Source organism: Ambystoma mexicanum, chromosome 1p (genome assembly GCF_040938575.1).
Source record: "Ambystoma mexicanum isolate Mex_15411 chromosome 1p, UKY_AmexF1_1, whole genome shotgun sequence".
NCBI lineage: Eukaryota > Metazoa > Chordata > Amphibia > Caudata > Ambystomatidae > Ambystoma > Ambystoma mexicanum.
Genome location: NC_090921.1, coordinates 1,073,558,819 through 1,073,582,385, shown reverse-complemented (window position 1 = coordinate 1,073,582,385; position 23,567 = coordinate 1,073,558,819). Strand labels below are relative to the sequence as shown.

At 44.0% G+C, this 23,567-nt stretch overlaps 1 protein-coding gene across 2 annotated transcripts in view; it reads left to right on the top strand.

The window, feature by feature from the left end:
• Positions 1 to 23,567, top strand: part of NTRK1 (neurotrophic receptor tyrosine kinase 1) — a 336,100-nt gene that overhangs the window by 139,432 nt on the left and 173,101 nt on the right. For both annotated transcript variants that reach the window (XM_069604563.1, XM_069604566.1), the window contains exons 2-3: positions 1,399 to 1,473; positions 11,416 to 11,487. In XM_069604563.1, the coding sequence (XP_069460664.1) occupies positions 1,399 to 1,473; positions 11,416 to 11,487 (147 nt within the window). The remainder of the gene's footprint in view (positions 1 to 1,398; positions 1,474 to 11,415; positions 11,488 to 23,567) is intronic.

Sequence of the window (23,567 nt, the reverse complement as noted above, 5' to 3'; positions counted from 1 at the left end):
ATCTCTCAAACACACAGATCTCTTTCTCTTGCACACACTGCACACACACGTGGACAGACTCTCAGACTAACAAAAATACAGACAAACGCACCACAAGCACATTAAAAATCTTGCACACACAATGAATTATAGTCAAACATGAAAACATACATAAACTGTTTTTCGTTATACTTACCTTTAGTTCATGTGCTGTTGCTGCTTCAGTGCGCTTCTCTTGAACTGGGAGTTTCCACAGTGACCCACTCATCATCACTGTCGATTTACACGTATCTTGTGCCTATTCATAAGGATATTTGGCATGCTTCTTCTTTTTCACAGAAGCATGCACAATTTCCCTTAGTAATAAGTACAAAACACGTGTCCGCAAATGACACCACTGAGATGGACTCAATCAATTTGTGGAGCTGCTGACCTAGCAGGTGCCCGCACCCCCTGCAGTGTGACTGACCAGCTTCGGGGTTCGCCCCATGTCCTGGCCTCACCCGCACCAGAATCAATGACAAACTAGGTGCTTTCCCCATCAGACTCACAGGCAATCTCTGGGCCTTCCCGCCAGCACCACAATCTCTATGCCCTCCGCCTGCACCACAGACAATGTATGTGCCTTCCGAAAAGCACTGCAGACAATCAGACAATCTCTTTGCCTTCCCACAGCATCAAGTACTGGATAATCTTTGGGCCTTTCCATCAGCACCACAGACAATCAGACAATCTCTTTGCCTTCCCACAGCACCACATGCAGTCTCTGTGCCTTCCCACCTGCACCACAGACAGTCTCTGTGCCGTCCCACCAGCACCATAGACAATCAGACAATCTCTGTGCCTTCCCACCTGCACCAAAGACAATCAGACAATCTCTGTGCCTTCCCACAGCCAGTTTATGTGCCTTCCCACCTGCACCACAGACAGTCTCTGTGCCGTTCCACCTGCACCAAAGACAATCAGACAATCTCTGTGCCTTCCCACAGCCCTACATGCAGCTTATGTGCCTTCCCACCTGCACCACAGACAGTCTCTGTGCCTTCTCAACAGCACCACAGACAATCCCTGTGCCTTCCCACGGCACCACAGGCAGTCTCTGTGCCTTCCCACCTGTACCACAGACATTCTCTGTGCCTTCTCACCAGCACCACGGACAATCAGACAATCTCTGCGACTTCCCACCTGCACCACAGACATTCTCTGTCTCTTCTCACCAGCACCACAGACAATCAGACAATCTCTGTGCCTTCCCACAGCAACATAGGCAGTTTATGTGCCTTCCCACCTGCACCACAGGCAGTCTCTGTGCCTTCCCACCTGCACCACAGACAGTCTCTGAGCCCTACCACAAGCATCACAGGCAATCTCTGCATCCCGCAAGTTAATCACTCAGTATCTCTTTACTTCTTTTAACAGGATCATCGAGTATCAAAAAGACTTGGTCGAACTATCGCAAATTGACATGAAGAACTTCAAGGAGCTGAAAAACCTGTAAGTATGCTGACAATTAAAATGCTACTCCTAGTACTACTATCACTATGGCGGGTGGTATTAATATCACAAATAATACCAATAACAATGGTAACATGAATAATATTAGTAATTATAACAAACCAGATATTACAACATACAAGCACTACCAAAGAGGCTTCCACTAGAGCAGATCGGCCACCGAGGAGGCACAGCAAGCCGCCGTGACAAGCCCAGTTAATTCTCCCAAAAACGTTTCTTAGTCGCATTAGCCAGGGAGATGGTTTGCTTCATTTTGTTGCTGAGAGAAAGGAAGGTGAGAATGTTCATTTTTGGGAGGCGTGGGTTATTTTTCTCAATTGCAGGATAATGAGGTCAGTATTGTGAGCGTGGGGATGAGCAGCCAAAAGAGGCAGCTGAACAGTGTCCTCAAAAGTCTAAGGGAGTGTTCAAGAAGACCTGTAGCCTGTAGCCATTCTTCGGGTCTCTACACATGTCTCTATCATGAGCTGAAAATGAAGTCCCACATTGATTTGAGAGACAGTCAGGAGCATCTGTCTTCCTACTTACGTTCCATTGGCCAATAAGAAGTCAGGAAACCCCCTGAGGCATTTTCCCTGCAAGGCTTGGCGATGCTCACTCAGACTGGGCTGGAGCTGAGGGACATTGAGGATGCCATTGGGAGGTAGATTTGCCAGTGGGTGGGCATGGGAGATGGAGAGGTGGCCTGATTGAACAACACTCCACAGGGACATCACACACTGAGAGAGAGGCTCATCTGTGTCGTGGACCCAGAAAGATTGAGGGAGTGGCTCTGATATGTTGGAGAACCTGAACATCGAGGGAAGTGCTCTGCTCTGTGGGACCGCCCATGACATTAAGGGGGCAGCTAAGCTCTATGGAAGGACTCAAGCATTTGATACACTGCCAGAGTGGCACATCAGAATACAGCCTCACCCCCTGAAGTGCTACTGCTAATCTCAGTGTCACTACCACTACCAATTCCCCCATCTCACTTATCTGCTCCTGTATTGCCAGGGAAAGCAAGTCATCATTCTCTGAATTGGTGATATGCTCATTGTTTTTTTTGTCAGGGTTGGAACATAGGTTTCTTGCCATAGTCTTCTGGAAAATGTGAGTTGCGCGGTTCTATGTTCATCGCCGGTAATTTAAAAGCCAGGCATTTAAACGGGAACACAATGACGAAAATGTTCATTGAATTAAAAAAAACCTCCTCCTCCAACTATTTTTAGCTATTCCCAACCCCCCCAACCGCTTATCTGCCCTTCCGCACCCCCCTAAAAATTTCGATAACATTTTTGTAATTATGTACACGTTGAAATTCCTGGCGTTTAAAATACCGGCGATGAAAGGACGTCGTACCCTGTGCAGGAGGACAGCTATTGCGATTGATGTCGAATTGGTGCTGTTTTTCACAACAACCGCCCATTCGCCTAGTCCCTCCCCAGCAGGCATGTCTTACAGAAATGTGAAGTCGCCACCAATCATTTTAGCCTGCCTGCATTGCCTGCTGTCAACCTAGGGTGGGAGGCATGAGCCCTGCTTTAAAGTCACTGGGTGCAAGCCATTATAGTCAGCAGCATGTGTCTGACGAGGACTCAGAGAACACACATGCAGTGCAAGACATACTGGCAATGTGTACACATTATACATCACTTCCATGCAGAGCAGCTGCAATATAGACAAGTATTGCCACTGTAAATCACTTTGATGTTGCTCCCACAATCTATTACACAAAAGGAGGCGATAGCCCCTGTATTTTTAAATTACTGGGAATTCATTTGACATTATCTGGTTAGGTGCTTGGAAGACCAAATGCATAAGAACAGAGGTAGCAATTACCAAGGAGGTTCAGCACCCCATTTTTTGTAGGCCCCATTCTGGTAATGTTCAAGATAGCAATGTCAGAGGTGCAGGCTAGACAAACCTGCAAGATGGCGTCATAATTTCGGGGGGAAATATCCTGACTGAACGAAAGGAGGTCTCCATTTCTGCAAAGTAATGGTTAAAAAGCAATGGAGGCAAACCACTTCTGTATTAATCAGTGTTGTGTTAAAAAAAGAGTCAGGCAGGTCCCTCCTGGCATCTAATTGCTCTCTGACTGTGGTATCAGTAGGATTAATGTAAGAAAGCCACACTCAATTCCCCAGTGACTGCATGCCTTCCATAGGGTGTTGCTTAACACTGTATTGAAGGATACTGTGCAATCTGAAAATGCCACAGGGATTTTCCAGAGCTCGTGCTCGCTTTACTCAGATGCTAAGATATAAGTCATTGTGAGATGTACATATGCTGGATCTATACCTAATGTGAAGGGGAAGATCTCCTGCTGAGTTACCCATTTACTTAAAGCTTTCAATACTAGGGACAAATACCTTTGGCTAATTGTATCGAGTGCGGGTTTGAGACGATAATTTTGAGGATCCTCCTGCCGTTCCTTCTCCTTCTGTTGTTCTTTAGCTATCCAAAGATCATTACTACTACTCTCTAAAGCCCTGTCAAGTAACTCTATGCTAGATGTGCAAGACTCTCCCAAGCTCCCCTGACATTGTGATCTAGCCAATGAGAGGTCTATATCGGCCCCTACCAGCATACCAGAGGACAAAGAGAATGTAGCTTTTGTTTGTCTCCTCTTGTTTTGACTTTTGACCCTCTTGGGAAGCAACCCCTGGCCCAGTTTCGTCCAAAAGTCCACATATCCGTCAAATGAGGTTCTTCTTTTTCCTCAACATTTGTTCAATGTCATACGACCATCATTCGTTATAATTAGGTCTGAATGGGCAGGTTTGTCTACTCTTAGTTCTCCTTTCTGCGGCTGTTGAGTTTTTTCAAAAGGGGCATTTGCTGTGCATCTCTTGCCCAAGTGGGGCAGATTTGTTCCTGCATTGCTTTCGCTGGAGGATAAGTGTCTGGATCTTTTCCCCCTTCCTATTTCTTCATGGTAGGGCCTTCAAACATGCCCAAACCTATTTCAGGTGACAGAGAAGAGCACGCCTTCTCAATTGAAACCTTGCAGCAGTGGCAAGGCAGTCTCAGCAGTCAATGTATTGTGGGGTCCTGAAACCGGAAGGAGACGTCTGCTTTCTATTTCTACTTCCGCGCCTCACTTCGAAAACACATGTGTCAGAGTAGCTCAGTGGTAGTTTAATGTCAGATAGAAAAATATGCTAAATGAAGATATGTGTATGAAGGCAGGTAGAACTTTACATCAACATTTTGCTTTACGTGCCAGACTGTGTAGAATGAAAATATCAAAGTGCTGTGAAAATGAATATTCTCCTTAGTAATGACCCCAGCTTGGGTAAAGATATTTTTGCGAGCCCAACCCCCCACAAGCTATAATGGCTTATATTATGTATTAAAAGCAGCCACCGTAATCCCTTTTTAAAGAATCTTGCACCCTCCCTGGACATTTCTCTCGGGCCGAGGGTGTGGGGGGGCAGTCCCACAGTTTGAAGACCACTGCCTTAATGAGACATGATCCAGGCATTAGCATTCTGCTCTGTTCTTTTAGAACCTTAGAACCGCACAGTTTACAGATCCTGGACACAGAGGCACAGGACATCCACTACAGAAATCTTGGGCATCTAAGCTCAAATGTTTGGCACCCATTGCCGAGCATGAGACAAGCTGAGATAACAGCGGACACTGCATCATCCAAAAATGGGTGTTTCTTTTCATTTGTCACACTGTATGAAAGCCAGGAAACCATTGTAAAACTTCGGGTTTATTGCGGTAACATTAGAGACTGCATAAGGTAAACCGCAGAGCACAGTTTAGTAGTGTCACATTTTATACCAGCCACTGCGCCTTAGCTGCTGCATTGGAATCCATAAAACACCCTGATACTAGTTAGAGGCTGCAAAACATTTTTTTAGACTCTGTGATTAAAATACAAACTGACCCCCTTTTCCCAATTATCTATTTTCAAACCCCTCACTTTAATACACCTTTTTAAATTAATATCAGTCATTTTATGAAACCAGCAGGGCCTACCTTAGGACTGCTTGCACCTAATTTAGCGGTTACATGTGAAAAGAATGATGTTTTTCTCCTGTTATTCTGTTAAATGCAACTCTCATATTGTGTAATGTTTCCAACCCCTTGTGTCCCCTACTTCCAGGAATATGATAAGAATGCAATTCCAAGCCCACATTAGATTCATCCTGTTCCTTCAGCCAATGAAATGTTCTTTTTTTAATTTTGAGCATGATCTGTGCTGAAGCTCTCCTTTACAGATCATTTCACTCTGCAGCATTTGATGAAGATGTCTGTGGGACTTTGTAATCTAATGTTGTGTTCCATCTCTGAATAGATGTTTAAATTACTCCACTACAAGGTATAACATTCTTCCTAGTGTGTGAATTACAAGAGAATGAGGTGGATGAACGCCTACAGGGTCTGCGGTTTCCAACTACAATGCAGAACTATACTGAAAGGTGTCAGAATGAATAACTTTATATTTTTCAAGAACTTAACCGTGGGAAAGAGGGGCTTTTTTTCAATCCCTCCACTCAGGACCTAGTGTTTCAGGATGGATCATTGCAAAATGGTTTAAGGGCCGATCTAAGTTAACACTGGTCTCGTCAGGATTTCCTAATCCAATTAGAAGGCTCAGAGAGATAGGCCTCAACTCACACTTTCGCTCAAACTTACACTCTGGGATAGAGTCCCCAGCTCAACTCTTGGCTTCACAGTCTCTCGCTTTACATTGTCAGTGCTGAAGCTCCCAAATACCTACTTGGCTTTGACTACAAACAAGCATGTCTCCTGATTTTGCTTTGGGGAAGAGGTATGACTCAGATAGCGTTACCCTCTAGCCTCATGTCACCTCCTGGGATGATGATGATGATAACATGTACACATTTACAGCATCACGTCTTTCTGCGTCTATTTGCTTCCAATGTATATTTCTTTCAAGCTGTGATAATCCCACCTACCAACCTCCTAGGAAATGGCGACGTGTGGTTTATCTCTCTGGCTGGTCTCCTCCAGTGTCTATGGTGGAGTGTCTTCAGATGACCCTTTCATCTGCTTCTCTTTCCCCTTCCCTCTCTCTCTCTTTCGATCTATTTCTTCCCTCTCCCTTTGCTGCTGTTTGGGATACAGCCCCCATCAGGCTATTGCTTTTCACTCTCTGGCTCTTTGTATTTTGTTTCTCTCTTTCTCTCTCTCTCTCTCTCTCTCTCTCTCTCTCTCGCTCTCTCTCCTTCACTCCCTCTCTTCCTCTCTAACTCTCTCTCTCTCTCTCTTTCTCTCTCTCTCTTCATTTTTCTCTTCCTGGGTCTGGCCTAGTGCTAGTTCCTAGGATAGAGTCCCTAGCAGGCTGCTGGTTCTCTCTCTGTCCCTCTCTGTTTCTATGTCTCTCTCTCTCCCTCGGATTCGCTGTCTTTGGGTCTGGTCTCTACATTTGTCTGAAATGAAAACACCCAGTCTGTTTTCAAGATTCTCTCTGGGGCTCCAGCTTTCCCCTTTTGGCACCTTATCTCTCATGCTCGCCTCTTGGTCGGTAGCTACGTCTATGACACCACTACTTAAGTCTTGATTTTGATTCTAGGAAGGCTGATTATCCTTGTTGTCTTATATTTCATAGGATTGTTTTCTCCCGCGTATCCGTCGCTGTGATTAGTTATGGCCCATCTCCCTGTTGGCTTTCCTAGCTGTTTCAATGTCCTCTCTAGGCCCCCAGCTTATTATGCTTACTTTCTACCCTTCTGTTTATGACTTCATTTTATAAGTGTACATGTGGCGCCGAAGGTTAAAAAACCTACTCTGCCATTTTGAAGTCAGTGGACGAGTCTAATCCAACGCAGGGCTGCACGATGGGAGCCGCACTCCTAGGTTGTGTTTGGAAATGAAAAGCGACTGAACTATGGAGCAAGGCAGTCAATTCTGTGTCTGTGGGTCCAGTATCAGACATGAACAAGGGCTCTCCCAGCAGGTGAGAGTGAGCTGAGCATTCCATGGCCGAACAACAATCATTCCTCTCTGTTAATCTTTCAGCGTCATTGGCGACAGATTGTGGATTATTGAGTTTGGGGTTTCCCATTCAGATATTTGTGGAGGTAGGATACTGATGGACTGGCCTAGCTGATGGGCCATCTTTCTGTAAAATAAGGGGCACTCTCCTCACTCTTTGCGGTCCCTGGCATGCAATGTAAGGTGTGATACATAACCCTTGCTAATTGTTGTGAGGTGCTTTCCTGGATGGGTGGATGCAAGGTAGTCTGGAATGCATGAGGTCAGAGAGAATGTTGGAAGGGGAGAATGTTGATGTAGGGGTGAGGGAATGCTGGCGCGCTGATGTTCCAACCCAGGCAGTTGGAAGATCTAGCCGCGGTGGTGTGAGCCTGTGGTTTTCTCCCATGGATTTAAGAGTAACAGGAATAAAGGGTCTTACTTGTGACTTACCTGGAGTGTCTGCGGATCATCTGTATAACACTAATCTCCAGAGCAATGGGATTCTGGGACTGGAAGAGGGACTCTGTGGGGTTCCCTGAGTACCAGCTTCAGGGTACTGTTCACACTGACGCTGGACATTCCCAGTCCCTAGATCCATCTTAAATCCAGCCACAGGGTTGACGGGGGACTTTGTCCCACTGCCAATTCCAAAAGTTTAAAACAAATGTAAAACTATTTGGCTAATTCCACATTTTTGAAACATCCTGAAAATCACAAATCAGTTCAAAGAAATGTAATGTGCAGCTTTTAAAATCCTTGAATGTTTTAGAAATATTGAAGTAACATTTATTGTGCCTGATTCACAGCGCGTTTTCCAAAGGGATTGCACCATTATATAATACTTCTGTGAATCAGGCCCTCAGTGTTTCAAAACTCAAAAATAACCTCTGAGCTAATCGCAAATTCGCATCATTGCTTAAAAACGTTTAGAATAATTTAAGCAAAAATAAGGAAGCTCTTCTAAATGTGTACCAAATTCTACACATATTTTAGGATTTGTTTAACTTTTTATTGACCATCTTCAAGAACGCATTCATTAATGTTAACGTTTAAAAACACAATCCAATGACATGTTCAAACATATCAAGCAACAATTCCAACAAAAGTATTTAACTAATTCCAAAGTTTAAAAAAACTTAACAAAAACCCCCAAAAGTTGTTGAACATTTTGCCTTATGCCCACAAATAACAGAGCTTGGAGTGAGAGTTATGTCATTGGCAGGCTATGTAGTTATGTTTTAATTGCCTTTTATGGTCAATCATTCCCTTTTAAAATTCATTGACGTTCTTGCAAAAAGCTAAAACAATTGGCACCAAATAGCAATGTATATAGTCACATTTTGGGCTGATCATTTTTTTTTACACTTGACATACTGAAGTCAAATTTCATCCAAGAGCAATCATGCAAATGTATCGTTCGTTTTCACAAATATGATGAACATTGATTATTGATCCTCTTTCTGTTGCAAAGATGTGATTGTGCAAAAGATTTGACCGTGCAAAAGATGTGACCGTGCAAATGATGTGACCGTGCAGCGTGGTACACGAATACAGGTGCCTGTTGCTTTGGCTTCTTCGCATATTTTAATGCTGAACAGACACAATGGCCATATGTTTCGCCAAATGCAAGTGGAAATACATCATTGGTTCAGCATCATAATATGCGAGCGGAAACAAATTATTGTGATAGTTACCACTTCATGTGACTAACGTTATAAGAAAATGTTCCTTCTTAAGCTAAAAGTATTAATTGAATTTGAAGAAGCAAGCATTATTGTTTGGTAGCATGTGACCAGGTGCATGGCTGCAGGATAATTGTGCTATCTTTATGTTTTGGTCAGCTGTCAGGGTGGGATATCTGCTTCTTTGGACCATAGCAGCCTATGAGTATGTTTAATTACTGAAACTATATTCTGATAGTTGAAGCACACAGTAACAAACTGTCAACACATATCTAACTATATAATAAAAGGCCAGATGTGTGTTTGTCCCTGTATGTTTGTCTGATGCAGTTGCTTTGCCTTTTCTCACCACTAGAGGGAGCTGTAGGCTTAGGTTCTACAGTGGTCCTATGGTGTCAATGAAAGCCTGCACTTTGGCCCGTGTATACAGGCCGGTACACTAGTTATGAATAAACTCTAACATCGCGTAAGGACCAGCATAACAATGATTAATGTTTTCTCATGTCAGAGATTGCTTCCTACTGACACCAGCGTGAGATTTTCAAATACCAAACACAACGAAAATGAGTAAAAGCATGAAGGGAAATGTTGAATGCAGAGATATCTTTACATTTCATATTGATTCTCCACATGCACATAAACAACTCCCTCCATCTTGTTATTCGCATAGTGCTGTTATGAGGGTGTGTGGGCTAAGTGATGGGCATGGCTTGAGGTGGGCTGCTTGTGACATTGCAAGGTGTGGCACGCAACCATCACCAATCTGCCCACATTTACAATTAACTGAGAACATAGCGTAATTCTTATGCTATTTTAAAACATCAAAAACAAATAGGAAGTACGCAAAGCTGCAAGAAGATAGATCTGGGCACTAACTCATATGCATGTTTTTCTATCTCTTTTGAGCTCCTGCTGCCCTGTCACTCGCAGGCGATCCCCAGTGTACGAAGTGTACAAATAAAAGTATTGGAACAATGTTTCCTAGGCCCGCCCTCTTTTCTGCCCCTCCTCATACTCACTGTCACTCGCCCACCAATTAAAATCCCATACCTGCATTCTTTCTTCCCTCCACTGCTCCCCACAGTGCTCACAACAGTTCTAGTAAGACCTAAGGGAACAGTGAAAAAACATGCATTTAAATGACCATCATTCGTGTGTCATTGTCCCCACAGCATGCAGCTTCACGCGGCTTGCCTTTCCCTTCACCCACAATTCACACCTCTTAAGGGACATGACCATGCCTATAGTCACTCACCCCTCCCATTACCTGCAAACACTGATGCGCATACAGCGATTCAAATGCATATGCCTGCTGAGCTGGGCTTTTTGTGCCAAGCAGTCTATTGAAATAAACAAAACCAATCGAGCACCTACGAAACAGCACAGTGCGATGTGACACTAGATTGTTGCAATAAAATAATAGTCAAAGGCGAGATGCACACGGCTAAATGACCTGCTCTTTGGGAAAGTACCCACTCGAAAATCCGCAGCCACACTTTAGCTCACTGTACCTTTCACAGAAGGGACATATCCATTTGCTTATCAGTCTTTGTTCCGCCCACATGGGCAGTCCAGCACCGATATGCTATGGCAATTCTCTTCTGAGAACCAACAGCAACCCCAGACACGTGTTTCAGCCTTTTTGGCCCTCATCAGTGAGGTGGAGCTGTGCCTCTCTGAGCACAGTGAGCAAGTGGTCCACGTCTGGATTACCCCAGGAAACCTAGAGTGACTAAACCTAAGTCCCTAAACCATCAAAAACTAATCATAGGTGTACATCTGCGAGAACTCTGAGAGGAACAGCTCCACCTCACTGATGCAGGGTAACTAGGGAAGTATACAGAATGGAGGGAGATGGACCCTGAGCAAGCACATATGTGGGGGTTAGTCCAATTTAATTTAAGAGGAGGGCTGGAAATATGAAATACAACCAATGCCAGATTAAGTGAAATAACTAGAAATAAAATTACAAATGACCCATTATACATCACCATATCGTATAATTTCAGGATGACTGAAACACTCTTGTAGCGCTAACCTCTAGTGCATTGAACCAAAGTGGTGTGGCGGTACACAGGTAAGTGGCTAATAGAAAAAAGAAGTAGAAAGTAAAGTTATTTTTTAAAAAAAGGTGTTGATAAGGGAGCATAATATAAGGAGTGACATCGCCAGTATAATATAATGGAGGAATGGAATGGTCCATTGCCTGCTAATGCAGAGGGGATCTTCACAGCTAAGCCAGTGATCATTGACTTCCCAGAAGGGTTTAATGACTTGTGATGTTTTTGCTTTGCTTTAGAACCGTTTCTAATACCGGGCTCCGGAACATCACAGAAGATGCCTTCAAAATGAATCACAGGATGACACACATGTAAGTACGACTCTCCTAAGCTTTAGTCCTTGGTGCTAGATAATGCGGGAAGGCAACCACTTGTAATTGCCCAAACTGCCTGGTAAAGAAACAGATGCAAGCTCTTTCTGAGGTATAGCTTATTAATGCCTGTTCCGTTTAAGTTATCAAAGTTATAAATAATTATTGTTTAGCTGCTGAATTAGTGGGTAAACCTTTAGCTGTTGACTTAGTTGGTAAAAGCAGCACCCCCTTTGCTTTTTTGGGATCATGCTTTCTCTGGGATATATAAAGGAACTAAGTGAAAGGAATCAAACAGTAAAGAGATGTAGTGATGTTTGTTTGTTTGTTTATTTATTTATAGCAGTCGCCAGACCCGAGGGTATCCGGGCGCGTGTTCAAGAATACTTTAAGCTTACATGTTACAGTTACACATTTCAGGAAGGTTACAGGGTGCATTAACAGTAAATGATGACAATATACATGGTTACATTCACAGGTGATTGTACACAGGGGTGTGTACACAGTATACATTGAATGTCAAGGAGCAAGGTGGGTTAAGGGGGGGTGATGAACGAGGTATGCGTTCAGCTGCAGATTAACAGGTGGGTCAGACGTGAGTAGTCCTAGTCTAGTCAGTTATAGGTCATTTTCTTTGAGCCATTTAATGCAATTAAGTCTGAAGTGTGGAAAAGATTGGTCAGACCTTAAGGATGATGGGAGGGAGTTCCATAGCTGGGCCGCTTTGACAGGGAATCTGGTGCCTCCGGCTGTGCTCAACTTGAATGGGGGCACGGCTAGTTGGTTGGTGTATGCTTCTCTGGTAGGCAGGGCTTTAAGTGGGCCGGGGCCTGCCAGGGCCGGGCCCCGGCAGTCTCCAAAAAGTGGGACTGAGCCGGGGCCCTGCCGGGGCCCCCCCTTCCACTGCACGCAACATTGGCGGGATGCATTATCCCGTCGCGGCGGCAGCCGCGACGGGAGATGCGCCTGCCATGAAGTCAGGCATCTGACAGAAGTGGCAGCCAACCACAGCGATGCTGTGCCTGGCTGCCACTTCTGTAAGTCATAGTAACTGCCTCTGGTGACCTCTCGCGCGAGGGGTCACCAGAGGCAGTTACTGTCCCTTTGTTTCCCCAGGTCGCCGAGGCGTCTTTAACCCTCGGCGAACCTGGGGATTCCTCGACATTTTTCGAGGTTTATGAAAGATGGCTTGAAAAGTACACAATTCAAGCCATCTTTTATAAATCTTTGCCGACGGACAATTTTGTCTGTAGTCAAAGTTTTATAAAAGATGGCTTGAATTGTGTACTTTCAAAGCCATCTTTTATAAAACCGAAATGTTTTAAAAAGAAATGGCCTGAAAGGTAGGCAAACCGTAAGGTATGCACACACACATATATATGCATGTTATATATCTGTGTGCGTACCTTACTATGGTTTGTGTACTTTGCAAGCCATCTTTTCTAAACATAGAAATAAATATGTTATAAAAGATGGCTTGCAAAGTACACAAACCATAGTAAGGTACGCACACAGATATATAACATGCATATATATGTGTGTGCATACCTTACGATTTGCGTACGTTTTAGGCCACGCCCCCTACAAGCCACGCCCCCAAATGAGGGCCCCCCCTCGATTTCTTACCCCACTTAAAGCCCTGCTGGTAGGTCTGTTAGAAGTTCTTCTTTTGAATCTTTCTGTTAGGTATTTGGGGGCTAGGTCATTAATACTTTTGAAAGTCAATGATGCTGTTTTGAGTTTAATTTTGTCAGCTGTGGATAGCCAGTTAGATTGTTTTCTGACGTCTGAGATATGCTCTCTTCTTGGGATTCCTAGGGCATCTCGAAGGGCGTTGTTCTGCAGGGTTTGGATTTTTTGCAGTGTGTGTTTATTGGACCCTATGTATAGTGCATTGCAATAGTCCAATTTGGATAATACCAGGGCTCTTGATAGGGTGAGGCAGCTGGCGGTGGATAGATATGGTTTAGCTCCTCTAATCAGCTTACAGGTGTAAGCGGTGCTAGAGGCCATCGCATTCACCTGCTTTGTTAGAGAGAGGCAAGAGTCGAGGTAAAAATCTAGTGTTTTTACTTCTTTCGCTACTTTAATGGTGTTGCCATCTATGCCATCTGTGACTGTGATCCTAATACACAGCTGGGTACATGTCTGTTAAACACTGCATAGATTTCAATTACGCTAAGTTTGGAAATCTAAGTCTTTGCCTAACGAGGACTTGTACAGCAAATGTCCTCAAAGAACAGAAACTGAGGACTAACAGTACATGCGCCTCGTCACGATTCCATTCCTTTCAGCTCTTGGCCCCCCTACATTGGAACTCTTTACCTTTCTCTGTCTGCTCCATTGCCACATACTCCTCCTTACGCTGCTCCCTGAAATCTCTTCTTCTCCATTTCCTCCCCTGATCTCCCTTCCTAACTCGCTACTCTCCAACTTCCCAATTCTCTATCCTACCCATTTCCCTTCCCTCCCTTTCCCTTATCCCTCCTCCTCTTCCTTCCCTTATCCCTTCCCTCACTTTCCCCTACCTAGGTAAATTGTTTTATATATTGTCTCGCTGGTTTGTTTCATGATTGTTATTATGCTTCATTCATTATTCTTGTATCCTATTGTTATATTGTAAAGCGCTTTGGATTAAAGTGCTATGTAAACCTAATAAAAACACAAATACAAAATATATACCAAACGAATGTTCCTGCTATAACAGTTAATACAATTCATTAGAAAAATGTATCAGAAATATTTATCCCAAATGCATAACCCATAAAATTCAGAAGGCATACATAGCATACATAGCAACAAAGAATATCAGATAAAGACCACATATATGACTCATAGCAACAAAAGTGCAAATGCACCCCTAATTGGTTTACACCTAAACTGCAAATGCATAATCAGACACTTAACACAACAAATATTTAACCAACAAAACATCCTACAATTAGAATAAAGTGTATACACATTTAACATTACACAAAACATCAATTTGGTGAAATTTTGGTTGTAGTAATTGTTTCAGAGAAACTTGACTCTCGTAAGCAGAACAAATCATATATAACCACCAGACCCAAATATCATCCATAGGAGGATTGGTCAACCTTGCATTTAACGTTTCTGCATATTCTCCTTTACAAACACCTTCTTCAGGACCTATCTAAACCTCTATATGTATGGAACTTGCATCAATACATCAGTAAAGTATAAAATATTCCATGCATCATTCTTCTTAATCGGTTACATCTAATAACAAACAAAGCTTGAGTTAACACAATTAATATGTCCCATTCCATCTGCAACTCATCTATTTAAATGTGAGCAGATTAGTGAAGCCTCAACACCTACTCACCAAATAAAAGTCAGTGAGACCAACAAAGACATCAATGGTAAACATCAGCCACTATCTTGTTGATCCTTCAATCCATATCGAATAGATCCATAGACAAAGAAACAGTATTGACAACAAATAGCTTGATTATTCCTATTTCTAACAGTCGCTCCTGAACAGCAAACAGTGACACTTACCTCCCAGCCTGAGATCTGCCATTTAATACTGAGCAATGATCTAGGTAGAAATGTGTACATTTAAAACGTGTATCAGCCAATGGGTGTGAGGAATCAACTTCTGTCGTACCAGTGGTTCTAGGGTGAATGTCGTTTTCTCAACCATCAATCAGCCCCACACCTCTAATACACCAGAAGGGATCCGAACAAATTGGAATAACAAGCAAATTATAAACCTCCTTGTCCAATTTCGGTAAAGTGGATGGAACAGTAGGCATATCTCCGAAAGGTCGTGGATCAATAGTTATTTGCAACATAGCGAAAATACAATTATTACCCAATGATAAAAGGGGCGGTCCAGTCAAGGTTGTATCAAAAATATCTACTTTATTTGTATTGCAACAGACAGTCTAACAACACTACGAAATACAACCCACCCTTTAAGGGAATGCAGAGCACCGACAGTAAAAAGCAATACTGACAGGAGGGTAGTCGGTATGCTTAATAACCACAACAGTTTAAGTTTACTTAGCTTCAGCACAAAGGGAACAATTGGTCTAATTATGTCTACATGGGCCTTTTGGGAAGGACCAGGGGGGCAGAACCACAATGCTCCTTGTGCTCTAGGTGTTCTTGGTGCTCAACAGGGTGGAGTTGGCTTCAGGGTGCTTTGCAGGTTTCTGTGATAGAGTTTGAGACAGGAGTCCGCTGCGGGTATTAGGTGGAGAGAGGGTTCGGCTATCAGGGCTGGACGAACAGCTGCAGGCTGGCCTACACAGCATTTAAGGGGCAGAAATCATTGTCTGTGTGCTGTTCGGCAGATCTGAAGCACTTGTTGAGACATCTCAGATTTCTTTAAGTTACTGCAGCTTGACAACGCTCAGCGTCGCAGTCGATTGCAGCTCAGGAAACTCGACTGGCTTGAAAATGTCCTTTAATTCAGACCTCCGGAGATGCTCATTGAGGCACTTCTCACAGCTTCTTCAATGGGCTTGTGTGGTCCTTTAAGGTAGATGGCCCAAAGCTGTGGAGTGTGCTGCAGGCAGCTGCTTGTCCTTGGTTGTGGATTCAGAGACCTTCTGGCACTTCCTATCCAGGAAGCTTGCTACAGAGCCTAGCACGGCATGCAGTGTGCTGACTGGGTACCGGTTCTGGAGCACTTGGAGGGTCCTCTGAGTTCTGTTTCTCCCTCTGTTCACTGGGAGAAGTTAAGGGGAGGGATATTACTTCCTGGCTTTGGATATCCTGGCCTTCCTTCACTGGCAGAAGATATAAGGCAGACTGTACCTTCAGCCAGGGTCCAAGGTTGAGTACTTCTTTGTTACTTCTGGCGAAGTCTTCAGGTGATCTGCTTAAAGAGGGGCTCCATCCCTCTTTTAAAGCCAAGTGGGCCACAGTGATTGGTGTAGGCTAATCCTACCTTAATGAACCAGTAATGGGGGTCCCTACCAACAATCTACTGTATGCATGAGGTCATAACCAGAGTGCTTTGCAACAGGAAAGGTAAAGGGGTGAAAACAGGAACAAGGTGTGCCCCCGAACTAAAATGGCGGAATTATTCTTTCAGCAGAAAGAGCTCTGGCCACACTGCCTTGTGATACTAATTCCCACCCATCTTCCTGTCTTTATTCAAAGTCTCTCTGGTTAATGGATGTCTCTGTGGTTCTGATTAAAGCAGCAAGTCCCCCTTGAAACTGTGATGAGACCTTAGTCGGGTGGCCTATTGTAAACAGCAGTCCCAGACATGACAGCTCACTGTCATTGATACTAAGGGTGGGAGCTGGCTTCAGGTTGACACTGTTACATATGATAGTTTGTTGGGTTTCCTGTCTCCTTTGTTAACCTCTGCAGCCAGGCTCCATGTGGGACTATTTAAAGTACCATCTTTTGGCATGTTAATCACTGCCACCAGCTGCAGGGCCTAACCAAAGAGCAGGGCGGATCCATGGAGCCTTTGTTAGTTCATCAGGCTGGCCATGGCAGGGGTAAGGTTTGGTCGTCCCCCTTCCTGGAGAGGACATAGTGCACTCCAACCTGTCGCATTTCAACTAAATATGACAGGGTGGATTGTGCCTGTAGGCTGCGTCTACCCAGAGTACACAGGCCTATATGTTTGTTGTGGTTTTGAACATAAGAAAATGTGTGTGGATTAACCCAACGCATTATCCTGAGATTGGTCTACCATAATTCAATTTCATTAAAAATTTCAAAATGACCAGGCAAGCGCACACCCACCAATGCGAATAATACAAATTGCGGCATAGTGTTTAGGTTCCTTTAGTCTTTGGATGAAATAGTTGAATATTTACATTTTATTTTTGTGTGTCTTTGTTTGGTAGAATGCCAAAGTTAAGATCCTTCTGCCTAAATAAGTTGCATGTGTACATGTTTCTGCCTCACCCACCACCCTCCCTGCAGGGAATTCATCAGGAGCATTTTAATAATGATTATACTGACGAAATGCACAGTGCTCCTGCTAATTTGCCTTTGCAAAAACATTGATCCAGTCAAAGTTATGGGATCAGTGTATTTGCTGGTGGACGTTTTTCAGTCATAGACATTAAAGCATGCTGTTGCTTGATCTCCCGTCAAAAAACAATGGTTGCAGTTGCGGGACCAACGCCTACTGGGCATCATTACAAGTATTGTTGCATCAGCATCACTTAAAAAAATTGGCATTAAAAGATTTATATTACCATCATTTTTACCATTCAACCGAATTCCAATGTTGGGAGGTAAGTTAGACTAAATACCTCCATCACGGGATTGCTGGTATTACCTGCAGAAAAAAGCATTATTACTGCTGACGGATAACCTCTAGGGATAATTCTTCAAAACCCTGCTGGACTCCAATGGAATTTACCACCAACAACATGCAGTGGTGTCAGCATCAGAGTGTAGCGGTATTAGCCCATCTAATTCTGCCATACTCGTAAAGAGACCCTTTGTCTTTCAGAAATACATGTCCACGCAGGGGCTCTATAAAGTAATGGGAAATGGAACAAAAAAGATTCCCTTAAAGTGAATTTAAATATTCCAGGCTAAATAACTCCTCAGTCTTTACTTCTCAACAAGGGAAAAATTAAAGATGGACAACCCAACCCTGCCACCCCTTTTAACATATCACTTGCAATAGAAGACAAACATTTCCAATAACAATGTTTCCTTTAAACTCCCCACATATAGATATTAATAAGTACTTTTTAAAGCCTAATTGAACACCAGAATGAACACAGAGAAATTGCTAAAGCCTTATAGGAAGGATGCCTAGTCAACTGGGCCATTAATGATTATTGGAGATGTTTCTTCTCTGGCTGTTGTTCATAATGAGACTCTGGGCGTGTTCCATGCATTTGACTGATAATTGGAAATGAATAATGCCACTAGTGATATGGTGAGGCTTTGTATCATACATCATATTTGTATTTGTGCATGCACATTTGAGGCTGTATTTAGCAAATGATGACAGCACCGGAGCATGAGAAGGCTGTACCTTGAAGATGATGAGGACACTTTGCATGCGCGGCTATAATTCACATAGAGAGGTTGTTTGTTACCTGCCATATGAGGCAGCGCCCTGGCATATCATAGCTGCAACCATGGCATAATGAGTCATCACCATGCTTAATATATGGAAAATAACTGAAATATCCCTGTATCTGCTTTAGTTATGTCTGATGCCATTATTTATTTTATTTCTGTATTTGCATGCATACATACAGGGAAACAAGCTCTTTTGGTTGGAAAATAGTGTACACTTATAGACACCCCTTGTCTTCTCTTTAACCTTGCATTACCAGTTGTTGTTTTTATCCTGTGTTCAGCACTTTCCACTCCTCCTCTCCCCCTTGCACTTTCCCTCGTCACTCTCCCCAGCACTTGCGCGTTATCAAGGTCACTGGATCTAGTAAGATCATTGTTTTGTCCTCCCATGTTCCCCTCCCTTGCCTCATCGCGCTCTGAAACACCTGTTTATGAGCGCGATACTATGAAATATATCATCTTATCAAACAGGAGGTAGTGAGCCTCTTATAATGGGGAAGAATCTGAGTGGCATGATGAACGGGTTTGAGAAGGAGTATATTGGACAGATACCGGGAACAATACAGATGACAAACCTAGGACAGGTGGGTATACCGTCTATCCAGCTAAGCTGTGACCGCAAACTGTTAAGTGATAGTCTAGTGAGGAAAAGAGAGGGATGAATCCGGTTAGTAGTGAAGAAAGGTGTAAATAGTTGGGCTGGAGAGGCGAGTCAAGAGGATAGCTCAGAAGCGAGGAGACAGGCTTTCAATTAGCTTTTGAATACATCGATGTGGACCGTGTTTCCAATTGTAGAGGGGACGGAGTTCCAAGTAAGTGGAGCAAGAAGAGTGAAAGAGCTAGAGGGAGTGCAGGGTGAGTGAGGTGCAGAGTGAAGGCTGCAGGAGGGTCTGTAAGGAAAGAAGAGGATCTATTTAGCAATGCCTTACCATGGATAGAATTTTGCACTATTATGAGAGATGCGAATTTGGCCCTGTTTTGCATAGTTAGCCAGCCAGACTGCTGGTGATAGGAGGAAGTAGGGATGAAGCGGGGAGTTCAACGAGAGTACTGGTTGCAAAGTTAATAATCTTGTCAAGGGGACAGAATGCACAGTTTGGAAGACCAAAGAGGATACTGGCACAGGTGCCCCCTTTATAGAAGACAAGAGTAGCTAGGGGATGTTTGGCAGTTCTGAAGGGAAGGCGGTGCCTAATTTTCCTGATGTTTAGGAGGTTAAGGTGAACGATGTTGCAGTTTTGTGTGAAGGGTCATTGATGACGCCACGGTTTATAGATGAAGAGGAGGAGCGCAGAGGGTCAGGTGGGATGTGGATAGGCAGGAGAGGAGAAGAGAGAGAGGATTTGGCAGGAAAGAAAAGCACCTCTATTTTGGAGGAATCAAAATAAGAGAGTGGGCCTCATTACGAGTCCAGCGGTAGCTGTGCCGGTAAAACCGGCAGGCTGCCGCCGGACCCGTAGTGAATTACTGGCACCAGACTTGCCGAAATTACCGGGGCATTACAGCCCCGGTGGTCCGGTAAATCCGGCGCTGGCAATTCTGTAAATCCCCATTCCCGGGCTCTACGGGAATGGGGACCGCAGAAACACCGGCACCATGTCGGAATGGTGCCGGTGTTTCCGTGCATCTCTATGGGCAGGTGCCGTTCCGCCCACCAGATCAGAACTGGCGGGCGGTACGGCACCCGCCCGCAGAACTCGTAGTTTGCGGTACGGTTTTACCGGCACTGTTAATTCCGGACCAGCAAATTTGTAATGCGGGCCAGTGTAACGTCATCCAGTATTTAATATCAGAAAGGCAATAGATAGGTCAGTGAAGAATGCAGAAAAGCAGAACAAGATGTGTGTGTCTTCTGTGAAGAGTTGGTGTGAAAACCCAAAGGAGGAAATGAGTGCCCCAAGAGCAGAAGCGTGCAGTGTTACCAGGAGGGGCTCTGAGACAAAGCCTTTAATTGGAGATTTCTAAAACATCCGCGTTTCACTTGCTGTGATGTCATATAGGTCAATGGACAAATACAGCATCACTTCGTTTAATACTGCCAGGGTCAAATGTAATGCCATCCGGCACGTTGTCACTTCCACTACTCCAATCATTTTGGTGCATTGACATCGCAGTATCAGTCTTTGGCAAGTCTGGCAACAAGTGGGGATCGGTCAGTCACTCCAAAAGTATGTCAGAAGCCCAGAAGAGTAAATCACGTGCCAGGCTCTGCCTAGCCTGTCAGGGAATCAGGAGAAGGCAGTGGCAACAAAATATTGGTGGGACTGGAGCAAAGTTGTTCACATGTGACATGTGAATGACTCTGACTGAGCTTCAAATGGTTTTCAGAGTCACCATACTTTCTCTTTTTGCAACATACTTTTTCACTTAAAAAATAATTTAGCGCCCCAAATACCTACCTCCATTTTAAGCTTTTTGTTGCAACCTCTCCATTGCCAAATAGGCCAACTCTGTGCATTGTTTTCCTTCTAATTAACTTAAGTGTTTTTCTCTGCACGATGATAATTGCAGAGAAGATTTGTTGTCAGGGGAACTTGGACATTTAATGGAGCTTGCATTATTAAAGGCAATTTCAAGGCGTAATTAAAAAGTAAAAGAGCACAAAATGGTGTGATGTAAACACATGTCTACCAGGTGTCTTCCAGAGAGGTGCTAAGTGAATCCCATTAGCCGCTTCCTCAAGTGGAAAGCCTCTTTGCTAGAAGCGTGACAGCTGCACAAAATTGTTCTTCCATCGCTTTCCACTGGGGTTGTTCCTCAGGTTGGTCTCTTCTTTCTGTCCAGGGCTGTGAGCTGGAGCTAACCAGGGCCAATCCCCAGCAATCTTCAAAAAGTGCATCCAAGCCGGGGCCCTGCTGGACCCAGCCTCGACTAGACCCAGCAACTCCAATTCCTAAGGCAGCCTGGGTAACCGAAGTGTTGCACCGTTACATGGGCTGCCTGCAGGTGTCAGCACTTCTTCAGATTAGAGAAAAGGAAAAAGGCATCTGAAGTACTGACACCTCCGGACCGCTCTTGTAACCGTGGGTTCTGCTTCACGGTCTGCCTGATGACTCTTTACTAAAAACAGGAGGGCTGGAGAGTAAAGAGTCATCAGCAGCAGACAGACCTTTCACTCTAAGAGCCCATGGTTTTTAACCACGCAGCTCCTTGAATGGAAGGGCTCCCTGCTGTATGTCAGTGCTGGGGTGAACTGGCGTCATGCCATTGCGCCCCAGCTCCTCTACTTACACCAGCCACCCCCCCCCCCCCTCCTTTGGCGAGGGGGGCTCTCATTAGGGGCGTGACCTAAGTACACATTCACGTAGGCCTCACCCTCTTTTGAGAGCCCCCCTCCTCAATGTAACAACCCACTTAAAGCATTGCCAGTGTGTCTGGGAATAGAGCTGTGTTCGGTTTTAAAATGTGGGTTCTTAGTTTCATCAGGCAACCAACAGATGAGTGAGACACTGCATGCATTCCTTGTTATAACAACAGAGGTAATAACTAAATTAAATCATGTTTAGGGTTGTATGGAGCCGTGGTGAAAGGTTTTACTTAATGTTTGGGGTCATGTATCAGAAGTTCAAGGGCCGGTTTGTCATCTAAAAGTCATTACTGCGCCTAAATCTAACTACACACATGCCTACATTTATCAACTACAAAATGGAAGTGTTTGACATTAATTGCGTGTGATTTTAGGGCTCACACTGACACGTTATGGTTAAACCGGCAGACAGAGCCGCAGGTTCTTGGTGGATGTGTGTGCTTCCCCACCACTGCAGAATGCTCATGCACACGAGGCAATGGCATGCTCTCTCACCCACCCACACTCAGAGGAAAGATGAGATCTGTGTGGATTATATTATGCAGGATCCGGGTGTGCATCCAGAGGGATGGCCACTGTTTCTCTGAATGTATTAATGCTGCAGTGCTTTGTGTGGCAGCGAGTTTAGCACGCAGTGATTGAGTGCTGCTTTTGGTATTTCTCTCATATTTGGTTTGAACGTTGTTACCCTCCTTTACGCAATAACAATGGTGGCTGGCATCCATGGAAACAGTTGCTGTGCTTGCTGTTCATTTTCCAGTGGATTTTCTTCAGGAATATGCCTTGTTATGTGTTGTTATGTTATTTTAACGCATTTCTAGAGTGGAGCCTATACAGACTAGGGCATCATGTTGCTAAGAATACAAGAAGAACGGGTAGAAACGAAGGGGATCTAAAATAGAAGAGTTTTAAGAGCGCGGCGGAAGGATAGATCGTCCCAAATGCCACAGAGAGAAAGCGGCAGAGAGTTTCAAAGCCATGAGGCGGCAACAGAGAAGGAACGACCACCAATGTGGGAGCGCTTAAAGCAGGAAACAGATATGTGCAAGACTGCCAAGGACCAGAGGCAGTGTGTGGGCACCATGCAAGCACCCCGGCAAAATTTTATATTGTTGTTATCATGAGTTTATAGTGAATAAGTCGAATTCAAAAAAGTCAAATGCACAAATGTCAACAAAAAAAATTTCAAATGTGTTTTTTAAAAATGTTTTTTATGTGGGGGTTCCTCCCCAGCCCCCCCGTTTATTTTTACTAGTTAAAGCCCAAAAAACATACAAATAAAAAAAAAACACATTCAAATGTTTTTTTTGACTTTTTTTTCGACATTTTTGGATTCAAGTTTTTGCATTCGACATTATGACTTGCTACCGTTATTATGCTATACATCTGGTAATTCCGTTTTTAAAAGGGAGGTCTGCTAATCGCAGCCGCCTTTCATAAATGATCCACACCAAAATTATAGTGCACACAATTGCATTTGCTGAGATAGCCTCCTGCCGCCTTCAGCAGTAGCACAGGGCAAGTTCAAAGGTCACATGTGCATTCCTGATTGCTGCTGGAACACAAAGCTGCTGAAGCAGAAGTTACTTTTTTAATTGTCTGCACTTCTAATCTAAATTATTATAATTGTGTAACCTAGTTAGACTGGTGGCACATACATTTGTAAATATAAGTCATTCCTAGTTGTGGCTGCTAATATCAAACCAATATGCAATCACATCAATTATTA